At 37.3% G+C, this 13,495-nt stretch overlaps 1 protein-coding gene and 1 pseudogene across 3 annotated transcripts in view; one reads left to right on the top strand and one right to left on the bottom strand.

The window, feature by feature from the left end:
- The window catches only part of TRIM33 (tripartite motif containing 33), a 122,484-nt gene that overhangs the window by 42,310 nt on the left and 66,679 nt on the right, over positions 1-13,495 (top strand). For all 3 annotated transcript variants that reach the window (XM_025387474.1, XM_025387493.1, XM_025387483.1), the window contains exons 2-4: positions 9,588-9,706; positions 10,418-10,562; positions 10,730-10,862. In XM_025387474.1, the coding sequence (XP_025243259.1) occupies positions 9,588-9,706; positions 10,418-10,562; positions 10,730-10,862 (397 nt within the window). The remainder of the gene's footprint in view (positions 1-9,587; positions 9,707-10,417; positions 10,563-10,729; positions 10,863-13,495) is intronic.
- On the bottom strand, positions 705-1,709 carry LOC112625938 (annotated as a pseudogene).

Genomic DNA, 13,495 nt, shown 5'->3' with positions numbered 1-13,495 from the left:
TAAAATTAACTTTGGAAATACTTACTGACATTATCTAAATATGTGTTACTCTATGATACTATTTTATAGGATTTAAGCCATTTTTATTATAAATTATTTTAGTTACTTTCTGTATCATATCTCCAAGTTTTCCCTGTATAAAGCAGCATTCTTTATTCTCCCGTTATTGACAGGTCATTTTGTCTCTTTTCTTCATTGCCAAGTTTTTTGTAAGAATGGGCAACATATTCAGCATTTCACATCTTCAGCTCCCCATACTCATGCTAATGTCTGTCTGCCACTACCTCCATTGCTATAAAATTTCTTTAGTAAAGATCAGTGACCTGTTGCTCCAGAACGTAGTTATTATTTTTTGCCATCATTCCTTTCAGCAAATACATATTGCTTTCTAGGTCCCTGTTTTTTAAATTTAATTTTCTTGCATTGTTATAAGAACTAATTTATCTTACAGATACCAATGAACAATTTTGCAAAACACCTCCTTACCCCATATCACATCTCTCTGAGAGAGAGAGAAGAGGCAGTGATTATGTCAACAGTTTGAACAGCGGCATCTTGCAAGAATTTCAGACCAACCGACCACTCATCAAAGAATTTGGCAGTTTTTAAATCTTGGTTTTTAATACAACAGTGTATCCATTCTGAAGACAAACCTGTCCCACCACAACTCCACAACACACATTGTAAAACCAGTGATTAGCAAATTAGTTAACTTTGGCACAGAGCGGTGCTTGCTTGCCCGTGACAGCCTGGAAACTGGTTTTGTACTTGCAACAGAATATCAACAATAAGTTGCTCACTGTAAGAAGCAGAGTTGAGTCTCCTTCTGCAGGTTTGTGCCGGGTGATCAGCATGTATGAAAAGTAAAGTATTCCTGATATATCTTCTGAATACTTTTTCTGTTTCTGTGGGAATCTTGTTTGATTACAAGTTGGTTATTACCATCTGTAGAACCACTGGTACCCAATTCAGCCAACAAAATTGCAAGATGTTTGGGCTGATGATGTAATAGTTTACAGATATCTGTAAAGTTGACAAAATAAGTTTTCTTGGTTCCTACTCAAATGACCTGTGGAGGTTTGAAGACAAATTTCCTTTTCAGCAACCATATCTGGATTATTTTCCCTCATGGTGTTGAACACTCGCTTCAATAGCTCCTTATGTGTATCTGAGACTGCCCTAGCAGGGCCTGTATGATTACTGAATGAGATACCGTCGTCTTTTTTGCTATCTTCATCTTCTGGAATTTTGTCTTTCTCTAGTATTTCATCCTTATCTGGGAACTTGACATTCTTCTTTTTCTTCTTTTTATTGCCAAGCGTAATATTAAGGTCATACTCGGGTTCAGCTGGTTCTTGAACATCTTTTCAATCTTAAGATCCTTTACACCTTCTTCAGCTTCATCAATATCAAATATCTTTTTTGTTTTTTTTCTTTTTTTTTCTTTTGATTAAAGAAGTTCAAGTCATCTAGGTCATCAGAAGCAGCTTTTTCCCTACTGTTCTCTTCATCAGCTTCCAATTCTTTGTCCCCAGTTGGCTCTGGCTCCACTTGTTTTGTTTCTTAAGGGCTGGTTTTCCTCTGTTTGGGTATCCCCTTCCTCCTCTAACTAAAGGATGCTGCTGCTGATTTTTCTTCTTGCTCATAGTAGGATCAAAAATCATCTCATCCCCAGACATGGCTGCAGCTCGAATGGGCTAGGCACAGACAGGAAGTCAGACAGATCGGCCCCAGGCCCCAGCAGCAGCACTGCTCCTGCTGTTACCTCTCCCACCACTCCACTCTCTAGGCCCTTATTAATGTGTGCACATAGGGTGGGAATGGAGATGAGTAAGAGATAGGTGCATGGTGGAGAGAGGAACTAGGCTTAGGCAGGGTTATACTTTTCCAGTTTGAGGCTTTTGGCACCACTTGTTTCCCTCCAGTTTCTTTTTCCCATTCTTTGGATAATTCATTCCAGTCTTTCACCACTTAACTTACAGGACTCTCTCTTGTCATTTGGACTGGGCTCTGACTTAAGTAATGCGATGCTGTAGGTATAAATTCTCTCAACTCCCATCTCTACCTGAAAATATATCTGTAATTTTTCATTATTTTCTGAGGGAAAGGAGAGTGGTGTTGATGACCGAAGCTTTGGAGTGACTGCTTGAGAGTATTGGAAAGAGAAGCTAGGGCTAAATGAGAAGATTATTAGGTCATGCTGAGAGTCAGCTGACTTTAAGCACATTATGTAATTTTAAGAGTAAATTGGTACAGTGGTAACAAGTTAATCATAAATGGTTAATGGAAAAGTAGTTGACCCCGTTTGACTCGTGTTTGTTTCAGTTATACAGACAGGTATGTATTTGTGTCCTGGCCTTTGATGTAAAGTGTACTTCTTGTGGTTTGCAGTTGAAAATGTTTGAAAGCTGTCTCCTAAATTTGAGAGCTCTTTTTCTTCTGCTTGACTTGTAAATATTGGTGTACCAAGGGTTATTGTCCTTGATAATATTCTTCCTCAGCAGTCATAACTGCACTTCACATTTGAGTTATTAACATGCTGGTGGCTCCCTCCATGCCCTTCAGCTTCAGAAATATGTTAGTTAAACACCATTTATCCAAAACTTACTTTTTATATTTCTGGCTGAAAATCTATGCATTACCCACACCAGGAACTTGGGAATCATCTAGAATTTCTAATTTATTAACTCATTGTAACTCTTAGTACTCCTTCATCATACACTCATTTATTAAGTCCAATTGATACTCTGATTTATCCTCTACATTTCCTTTAATACTGCCTTAGTTTAGTCTCTTTTGTTACTAATAGACTAGCGTTTTAATTAGAGAAATAGTTTAGCATAGTTCTTAAGAGCATGAGCCGTAGACACAGACATGTTAGTTTTAGATCTTGGCATTTACATCACCACATGAACTTCATAATGTTTCTTGATCTCTCCGAACCTCAAGTTTTTCACCTTTAATGTGGGGATAGTAATAGAACCTACTTTACAGGGCTGCTATGAGAACTAAATACACTTACACGTATAAACTTCTTAAAGAGTTAACTGATCTGGCCGGGCGTGGTGGCTCACGCCTGTAATCCCAGCACTTTGGGAGGCCAATGTGAGCAGATCACCTGAGGTCTGGAGTTCGACGCCAGCCTGACTAACATGGAGAAACCCTGTCTGTACTAAAAATACAAAATTAGCCGAGCGTGGTGGTGCACGCCTGTAATTCCAGCTACTCTGGGGGCTGAGGCAGGAGAACAGCTTGAACCCAGGAGGCAGAGGTTGGGGTGAGCTGAGATAGTGCCACTGCACTCCAACCTGGGTAACAAGAGTCCATCTCAAAAAAAAAAACTCAGTCTCAAAAAAAAGGGTTAACTGATCTTATAGTAAAACCTTGTAATTAATGCAAATTTAGATGCAATTTTGTTATGAATAGAACCTGACTCAGCACAGCCCTCATTCTCAAATGGACAGATTAAAGTTCTTATTTGAGTGAGGGCAGAAGTGCAGGGAAGAGCAAAGTTGGGTTGGGAAACTTCAGCCAAGGGACATGGCATGACAGAGAGTTCCCACATCTCTAGTAGTTTTATGAGCCAAGCTGAAAAAATGACATCAACTAACAGAGATTCTTAGAATTCTTGTTGGTATTTCAGAACAGTTGTTCTCAAAAAGTATAGCCCACAAAGCTGCAGTGTCAGCATGGCACTGAACTAAGTCTCTGAAATTTATTATTGGCTAGGGGAGCAGGGTTGCACAGATTATTTTACTTTACAACAACTTGACTGTATTTCATGTGATTCAACTTCCAGGTCCTCAGTTACTATGTTATAGCAAGGTTTTACTTTTTTTTTTCTTTTGAGACGGAGTCTCAAAAGACTCCGTCTCAAAAGAAAAAGGCTCTCAGGCTGGAGTGCAGTGGCACAATCTCAGCTCACTGCAGGTTCTGCCTCCTGGGTTCAAGCCATTCTCCTGCCTCTGTCTCCCGAGTAGCTGAGACTACAGGCACCCGCCACCACGCCCGGCTAATTTTTTTTTGTATTTTTAGTAGAGACTGGGTTTCACTGTGTTAACCAGGATGGTCTCTATCTCCTGACCTTGTGATCCACCCGCCTCGGCCTCCCAGAGTGCTGGGATTACAGGCATGAGCCACTGCGCCCGGCCTTACTGTATTTTTAATTGACATTTTATACCTTAATTTTTCTTTCATTTTGTAATTAAAATGACTCTCTAAAACTTAAGTCTAATTGTAATATAACAAGCTATTGTAGTTTGATATTTTAATTTCATCGTTTTAAAATCTCCCAAACTAATAGTTATATATCTTTACATTTAATTTTAGGCCATGCACGTTTAGTAACAACTTTTATTGTTATCTTTGCTAGTTGCTTTTTGCATCTCACTTGTAAATATGTTTCCATTTTCTTAAATATTAGGTTGAACTGTATAAAGTTGCCATATTTGCAAGTCGTAAGTGGTTTAATATTGGCAATTTTATATAGTTTGACATTATGCTTTACTAGTTCTTATAGAAATGGGCAATACTCATGTCTGAAAAATTTTTTTTTGCTTTTACTCTTGAGTAAAGTTTTATTAGGTTATTGAATTCTAGATTGACTGTTCCTTTCCCTCAATGCTTTGAAGATACTATTCCTGTTATCTTTTGGTATTGCCTTTGACTGGTGAGGTCTGCTGTCAGCATGATTGCTTCTATAACTGTAATCTTGGTTTTCATTCTAGTAGTTAAGAGTTTCTTCTCTATCTTTGTTTCTTAGTTTTCTTATAGTATATCTAGCTGTTTCTGTTTGTCCCACTCAGGACTTGGCTTACAGTCTTGAGGGCTCATTTCTTTGAAAATTCTCATTCATTATGTTTTCAAATAGCATCTCTATTGCTTATCTTCCATGAATTTTTATTTGACTTATGGTAGAGCTTCTCATTTAATTCTTTAGTTTTCTTATCTTCTCTTTTGCAGTGTCTGTTTTTTCTTTTATCTGTACAAATTCTGTATGATTTCTTTTATATTCTATCTTGATAATTTTCAGTTGTCTCTTGCTTACCATTTAACCTGTTTTGAGCTTATTCTGTGCTATTTTATTTCTCTATTTTTCAGATCTACCCAGTTTCATAGATTGTTTGGCCCTTTATCACAATTTCATACATATTTGAAATCTTTCAGACTGCTTTATTTATTCATTTAAAGTCTGTGGTTTCTAGGTTGTTACTTCTTGGTTTATCGTGTTTGTTGACTCACACTGAGATGCTGGGTTTCCTCATGTGCATTGAAGTTTTATTGTGTGAACTTATCTTCAGTGGGAGTCCTTATTGTGCTCTGGGTTGGTAGGTGTTCTTATGAGATGGTTTTGTGTTTGTAAGGTTACAGACAACTTTTTTGTTAGTTTCTTGACTTGGCATTTCTGTATCCTGTACAAATGGTACAAACTTTGGTTGTATATTTATATCTATGCATACAGCTTTTTTGGGGTTCTCTAGGACTGACAAGGGTTTCAGGGTGTAGGACACTAAAAGTGTGCTCCATGCTTTATGAAGGGAGTTGAGTTTCACCTTTTAAACTTTGTTTTCCTGTTCCCAGCAGTGGTGCTGTAATAACTCCTGTGACCCACATGCATCAGTTCCTCACCACTTGGGCTTTGAGTTTTCTTTTTGTTTCTGGCACTTCAAAATATTTTCTTCTTCCTTCCAGGGTTAGTTAAGTATTTTTCAAAGTACGCCTTAATTTGTTATGTTTTAGCCATTTCTGTGTTTGAGTTCAGGGAATCAATTGGTCTTTCCACACTTGCTTAATCACTCATCTTGAATGGAAGTCCACCAGTCAACTTACTGAAACTAAATTCCGCTTAACATTGTAAAGACAAACTACTTTGTAGACTTGTGTATTTTAGCCTTTTAGAAAGAATCTCATCTCCCACTGACCCCTCATCCCCAAATAAAAATGTTAGTAAATTGACATTTAAAAGAACGAATTCAGTAAGTATGAATGGGTCTCTTAGAACTTGAGCTTTGAATTGATGAAATCACTTCTAGGGACTTTATGCATAGGGTCAGTAGCTTTGGTTTTAGAGTCTGGGTGTCAGTTTTTTTGTATAATAATCAGAACTCATCATAGCAACTAGGACTGAGTGATTAAGTCTGGCACACTCATCTGATGTACGCTACTTATAAGGGGAATACATACTCAAATGTAAAGTGGCTCTCATTTTTATTTTTATTATTTTTTTTTGAGATAAGGTCTCACTGTGTTGCCTAGGCTGGAGTACAGTGGTGCAATCTCAGCTCACTGCAGACTCTGCCTCCTGGAGTCAAGCAGTCTTCCCACCTCAGCCTCCCAAGTAGCTGGGACTACAGGCACATGCCACCATGCCTGGCTCATTTTTGTATTTTTAGTAGAGGCAGGGTTTTGCCATGTTGCCCAGGCTGGTCTTGAACTCCTGGGCTCAAGCGATCTGCCCACCTTGGCCTCTCAAAATGTTGGGATTACAGGTGTGAGCCACTATACTTGGCCAGCTCTCATTTTTAGAGCAGACATTTATGTAATTTTAAAATTTATTGATAAATATGGAAGCAGATAGCAACAAGATCCCTAAAGAACCTTCAACTCTTTTGTTTTGGGAGTAAGACACCCTGGCTACTGAGTAATCCGTCAGAGGTAAGTAATCAGTATAGGAGTGGGGTTTGCTGATGTCTGTAGACTTGCATGTATTCCCTTGAGTCTCTTTGGGACTTCTTCATGCCTGGTGACTGAATTCCAAGCTTCTCTGAAATTTTTTTCAGCAAGTAAGTCTTACTCAGGTGTATCTTGTCATTCCTGTGTACTACGGACTGGGTTTCTTCTGCACTGTTGAGTTATTCTTTTTCATCTAAATTTGCTAAAGTTGCTTACGTACTGATATATGTGCCTTGCTCCTTCTTTCACCCTCATTTTTTGGATCTTGTGTTAATCCTCTAAATTCCTTAATATCATTTTAGTGATGATTTAGACTAAGAAGAAGATGAATTTTTGTCTCCATAAGCTGTGATGTCAGCCTGCTAGATTGAGTTGGAAATTTATAAGAATCTGAGAATTAACTTGTTGAGTTTCAGAAAGTGTAATATAGAACCGTATGGAATAATTCATTTACACAGTACGGATCCTTTCAGAATATTGAATCTCTCTTGCTTAGAACATAGAATGGCTCTCCATTTTTTGTGTCCTTCAACAAAAGTATTCCTTCATTTAGATGTTGCAAATTTCTCATTAATTTTCTCAGTATTTTACATAGATGTAATTATATACATATAGATAGAAGGAAAGATAAATATATTTTCTGCTGTCTTTTGTAGCCTCCTATTCTTTTTTCTTTTAATTTGTAAACTTTGTACTTGCTATTATCAGTTTCCTTCTTTCTTAGTTGGGTTGGGGGTCCCCAAGATTAGCCTCAGGAACAGTGATCCACCAGAAGGACCCATAGGATTGAGAAAATTTGTTTTATTATGGTTGCATTTTGTTTTAGTTGAAGACATTGTAGTTGAAAGATACAGACTAAAATCAGCAAAGAGAAAAGATACATGTTGCAAAGTCCAAGAGAAAGCAGACCCATGCTTTCAGATGTCCCCAGCAACAATATGGGACAATACACTGGAGTATTGCCAAGCAGAGAATCTCACCTGAGCCTTGGTGTCTAGATTTTGGAGATCAGTCTCATTGCCATGCAGCCCCCACAGGACTGATAATCAGCTACTGGGACTCCAGTGCACCCAGAGGTCAAACATGGTATGGCTTAAAGCCTCAGGTATACAAAAATACTCTTATCAGGCAGAATTTTCCACGGGCTCAGAGGTCATCTCCCAGGAACCTGTAAACGGCCAGTCCTGAAGACAGGCCTTTCTTAAGAAGGAATGTGCAGCATTTGAGCAACCCAGGCCTGCCAAGTAAACCCTTTGTTACACACTAGTATATTCATGTTAATTCTTCAAGACCCTATTAAAGTGTTATCTTTTTGGTGAAAACATAACTGATTCACTCTAAGAAGAGTTAATTGCTCTCAGATCTTTGTCCCTACAGTTACTTATACTCCTTTATAGTTTTATATAATACACTTTCTCAAGAGGTTTTTAATTCATGCTTTCCCAAATGTGAAAATATTTTTCCTTTTCCCCTTTCTTTTCACTTTACTATTTCTTCCTTTAGTTTGAAAAATTGTTTTTGTATGTTTCCTTTGACCAGGATCTTGTTATTTATTTTTATACCATATTTTTTTGTAAAATAAAGAGGAAACATTGGTAAGAACAGTATTGTATTTTAAATCTATAACAAGTTATTTTTTAATTATTATTTTATTTTAAAATTAGAGATGGCATCTCACTATGTTGTCCAGGCTGGCCTCAAACTCCTGGGCTCAAGTGATCGTCCCACTCCCAAAGTGTTGGGGTTACAGGCATGAGCTACCTCACCCTTCTTTTAGAATGGTAAGTTTTATTTATGTTTTCATTTTCCATCAGAATGACTATATATGGTACTACAGTTTGTGTACCACACAACTCGTGGGGACTCGGTTTATATCCCAGTCTTTGGTACTTTCTGTAGTTGTGTACATTATAAACTATAAAAATTATATATTAATCTAGAACCCTTCCTGAAGGTGTGGATTGTGTCATTTATGCTGTATTCTCAATTTCATGTCTGACATGTAGTCAATTTATTGTGTGGACTCTGGTGCTATTTTTACTTCTTTAGCCTCTGTGTGTTACCTCAACAGTTTATCCATTCTGATAAGTCCTAAAACACTAGCAGGTGAAGGCACAGATGATCTTTCTTCTCATATTAGCATGTATTCAAGTATCTCTAACCAAGTCAGAATTTATAAGATGATAGATTGTGTATTAGTTTTCTGTTGCTGCTGTAACAAAATTACCACAAACTGGATGTCTTAAAACAGCACCTGTCTTATTGTCTTACCAAGATGGAGGCCAGCAGTTTGAAATCCCTTTCATTGGGCTAAAGTCAAAAGTGGTGGCAGGACTGGTTCCTACTGGTGGCTCTGGGAGAAAATCCATTTCCTTGTCTCTTTCAGCTTCTAGTGGTTGCCTTTCTTTCTTGGCCTCTGGCTTCTTCCTACATCTATAAAGCACGTCACTTTACTCCCTGTGTCCATTGTTACTGTAATTGCCTTCTACTCTTCTGTAGTCTTGTCTTCCTCTTGCTCCCCCTGATGAGGTCACTTGATAGCATTTAGGACCCGCTGGACAAACCATCTCCAGAGCCTTAATCACATCTGTAAAGTCCCTTTTGCCATGTAAATTAATATTTATAGTTTCCAAAGATCAGGATCTGAATTTCTTTTGGGGCAATTATTCAGCTAACTACATATTGTAATGTGGAAGCCCTTTTTGGGAGGCATCATAATGCTTGTTTTTTCTTTTCCTAAATAGAATATCACTTTTACCCAAATGGAATAACTCGCTGGGTTATTTTACTGAGTTCTTGATGCTCATTTCTTTGGTCTTCTCTGTGATGAATTAATGTTCCCATATGAACATCATGCACAATTTATTTATTTATTCCTGAAGAATATTTTAAAATGTTGTTATTTTGTGTTGTAGTTGGTGTAATACGGTGCCCAGTATGCCGCCAAGAATGCAGACAGATAGACCTTGTGGATAATTATTTTGTGAAAGACACATCTGAAGCTCCTAGCAGTTCTGATGAAAAATCAGAACAGGTATGCTTCTCAATTTTTCTTTATATTCCTATCTTGATATCAAACTGTAAATTGTAAGAAAAGCATGTTTGGATAGTTAAGTAATTTAGGGTGGTTCTGCTATGGATTCCTGTTTCAAATAGAAACTTAAAGATAGCTTTCTTATATACTCTCAAACTTAGTTAAATGAGACTAAAGTTATTACTTAAAATGTCAAATCTGGGCCAGGCATGGTGGCTCTCGCCTGTTATTACAGCACTTTGGGAGGCTGGGGTGTGAGGATTGCTTGAGCCCCAGAGTTCGAAACCAGCTTGGGCAACATAATGAGACCCCATCTCTACAAAAAATAAAAATAATAGCCGGGCGTGGTGGCGTGCGCCTTTAGTCCCAGCTACTTGGGAGGCTGAGGTCGGAGGATTGCTTGAGCCCAGGAAGTTGAGGCTGCAGTGAACCATGACTGCACTACTGCCGTCCGGCCTGGGTGACAGAGCGAGAGCCTGTCTCAAAAAAAAAGTCAAATCTCCACAGACTTTGTGTTCTGAGACTTAGATTTTTACCTACATGAATGATCTGTAAGGAAAAGGATTTTGTTGAAGATAAATGGATAACAAAATAATTTTATTATGTGTACGGTGAAATAGACAGTATATTTAAGAACAAGTTTTTTCTTTTTATTTTTTGGACCTACATTTTATATATTTAATTTAGATTAGTACTTATTTCCTCTTTTAGGTATGTACTAGTTGTGAAGACAATGCAAGTGCAGTTGGCTTTTGTGTAGAATGTGGAGAGTGGCTATGTAAGACATGTATCGAAGCACATCAAAGAGTAAAATTTACTAAAGATCACTTGATCAGGAAGAAAGAAGATGTCTCAGGTAAGATAGATGCAGTTGTAATGATTACAGTTAACCTCCCTCTTTTACCCCTATAGCATTTTCTACTTATTCTTTATAAACTTTGGGTAGCAACATCAATAGGAATTTAGAAAACTAGACAAAAATTTTATGTTTAGTTAAAAAATATTTGTTTTATTTTGCTACAGAGTCTGTCGGAGCATCTGGTCAACGCCCTGTTTTCTGCCCTGTACACAAACAAGAACAGTTGAAACTTTTCTGTGAAACATGTGATAGACTGACATGTAGAGACTGTCAGCTATTGGAACACAAAGAACATAGGTACAGAAATCATAATTGCTTACCAGGAAATACTATAAAAAGTGCTTGTAAAATCATTCTCCTTAAAGCAAATATCGATTATATAAGTTTGTCTCTTTTAAATCTAAATTTTACATATTTTAATTTCTTGAGCAATATATGTTTTGGCAAATTATTTAAAGATTTCCACATTTATATCTAATTGTCTTATGAATGTTTGTTAAAATGTATCGTTTTTTAGGTTTGGGTTTACAAGAATGGAGTTATGTTATTCATTTGTTTGCTACTCCTGTGATTCAAATAAGCTTTTTCTTGGTGTCCTATAGTATTTTTGGCTGTAGTCTACAAAAGCAGCATTCCTTTTAACGTCAAAGCATAAATACACTGATTTCATGTTACATATAAAATTTGTAGAAAAGCTAGGGATTTATGAAAACTAAGCAGAGTTACTGACCCTCTAATACATACCTTTGTATTTTAACCTTGTACCCTCAGAATTCAGTAGTATTCATTTACTGTGAGTGTGCTTCATATGAACTGTTTGGGAACTGTACTAAAATTTCTAGTCAGTTGTGTGACAATATCCTTCAGTAAATTTCTCTAGCTTCCATGGCATCTGTTTATTACAAGTAAAAAGATGGTGTCACTTACCCATAGTCCAGAATTTTCCAAAGTGTTTTTCAAACAACAGTTTTTATGACTGGATGGGAATAGATTTTATTAATCTATTGCCGAAAATGTATAAGAGAACTTGGGTTAGCCATACTTAAATGTGTTTCTTAACGATATGATTTCTTAGAGTTTTTAATTCATTAGAATTCATTGAAGTTTATTAGAGTCTTCTTAAAGAAGGGGATACAGTAATCCTAATCGTCAACAATTATTTCAGCCTTACTTTGTGCCAGGTACTTTTCTGAGTGATGAATATGTATTTAATTCATACCAACTACCCATGAGATTTAGGTACTGGTATTATGACTGTTTTAAATGTGAGAGAACCTACTTACAGAAAGCTGTAGTAATCTGTACAAAGTCTCATAGTAATTGGTAGTACCAGGATTTGAGCACAGGTAGTCAGACTGCAGATCTCTTCTTAACCCATATGCTCATTTTCTTCCATAGGGTATAGGGAATATAGAATGCAGAATGTCTCAAATTTGACTATATAAAGGTAGTGCTTTTTGTTCTTTTTCAAGGCATCTCTCACAGCTGTACAGTATATTTATTAAATTTTTGTACTCTTAATTTTTCAGAAATGTCTTAACCTATAACTTGACTGAAATCTTAGATTGTCTGTTAACAGTCTCAGTAAGACATTAGGTTACCTTTTTCACAGCTGCAGTCAGATCTTTTTTTGAGTGTTAGATTTCTTGTAGCTTTTTAAGTTGATGGTGAGAGGCAAAAAGAAAAGGAAGATGTCATACTTTTCCTCATTAAAGAATCGCTTCAGCGGCATTGCCACCTCAAAGTTCAACCATTATCCTTCCCTTTTTACCATTTTCCTTTACCACTTATATCTAAGTCCTTATTATCTCTTGTATAATTTTTTTAAAACCTGTTTTTTCTCCTCCTATACTCACACAACACAGAGCACTTCTGTGACCATGTGTGTGACCAGTTTCCCCTCATATTGACTGATTCTCACCAGCTTGGTGTCCAATAATTCAGTTCAATTCTGTCGCCATCTACCTGGAGTTAGAGTCAGGTCCCACAAGTTACGGGCTCAGTCCTGCAAACTGCCATTCCACTTCAAATACCAGTCGTAAGTCTCACCTTCTGGTACTTTAAAAAAATATATATATATTTTAAAAGACAGGTTCTTGCTCTGTTACACAGGCTGGAAGGCAGTGGCATGACCATAGCTCACTGTAGCCTCAAACTCCTGGCCTGAAGCTGTCCTCCCTCCTCAGCCTCCCAAAGTGCTGGGATTACAGGTGTGAGCCACCGAGCTTGTCCCCTGGCCTCTGGTATTCTGACTGACTTACTGTAAATTGGGGGCGGGACGGTTCCCACGACCCCTTCCTTGAGTTTGATCATTTGCTGGAATGGGTCACAGAACTCAGGGAAGCATTTAACTTACTACTGCCAGTTTATTACAAATCACAGCAATTACAACAATTTAGTTCAAAGATCTTAATTGGTTTTATTTGTGATTTTAGATTTGAGCAATACCTCATTCCATAAAATAAAACAAGTGTTTCAGTGAACTGAGCAGAGGAGGTTAGTTTTATAGGCAGAGTGGGACTGAAGAAAGCAAAACCAAAGAATAAAAAGTGGATTGGTCTTTTCAAAGTTACTTTCCTAGTAAGGTTGGAGCAGTGCAGAACAATAGAGAAATAACTGATTGGTTGACATCAAATTACCTCAGGTTACCTTTTGTTGTTGTAAGGATTAAAGACAGCACAGTAGGAGAGGTTTACCAAAAAAAAAAAGGCGGGGGGAGGGGGAGCTTAAAGACAGGGAGCTTTATTATCATACCAATTGAAACTGGCTTATTTGGAAAATTAGGGTGTTATCCCTCTCCTGATTTCTTGGATGGTCTGATAACTCATTTTCAGTTTGATGAAACTCAGCATGAGGGACTCCATTTTGATTTTTTTTTTTTTCCATTTCAACAGTTTCAGTGAAAGTTTGTATATAAGATTGCTTTATTC

Source organism: Theropithecus gelada, chromosome 1, assembly GCF_003255815.1.
Source record: "Theropithecus gelada isolate Dixy chromosome 1, Tgel_1.0, whole genome shotgun sequence".
NCBI classification, from domain to species: Eukaryota; Metazoa; Chordata; class Mammalia; order Primates; family Cercopithecidae; genus Theropithecus; species Theropithecus gelada.
This window is presented reverse-complemented; position numbering and strand designations above follow the sequence as displayed.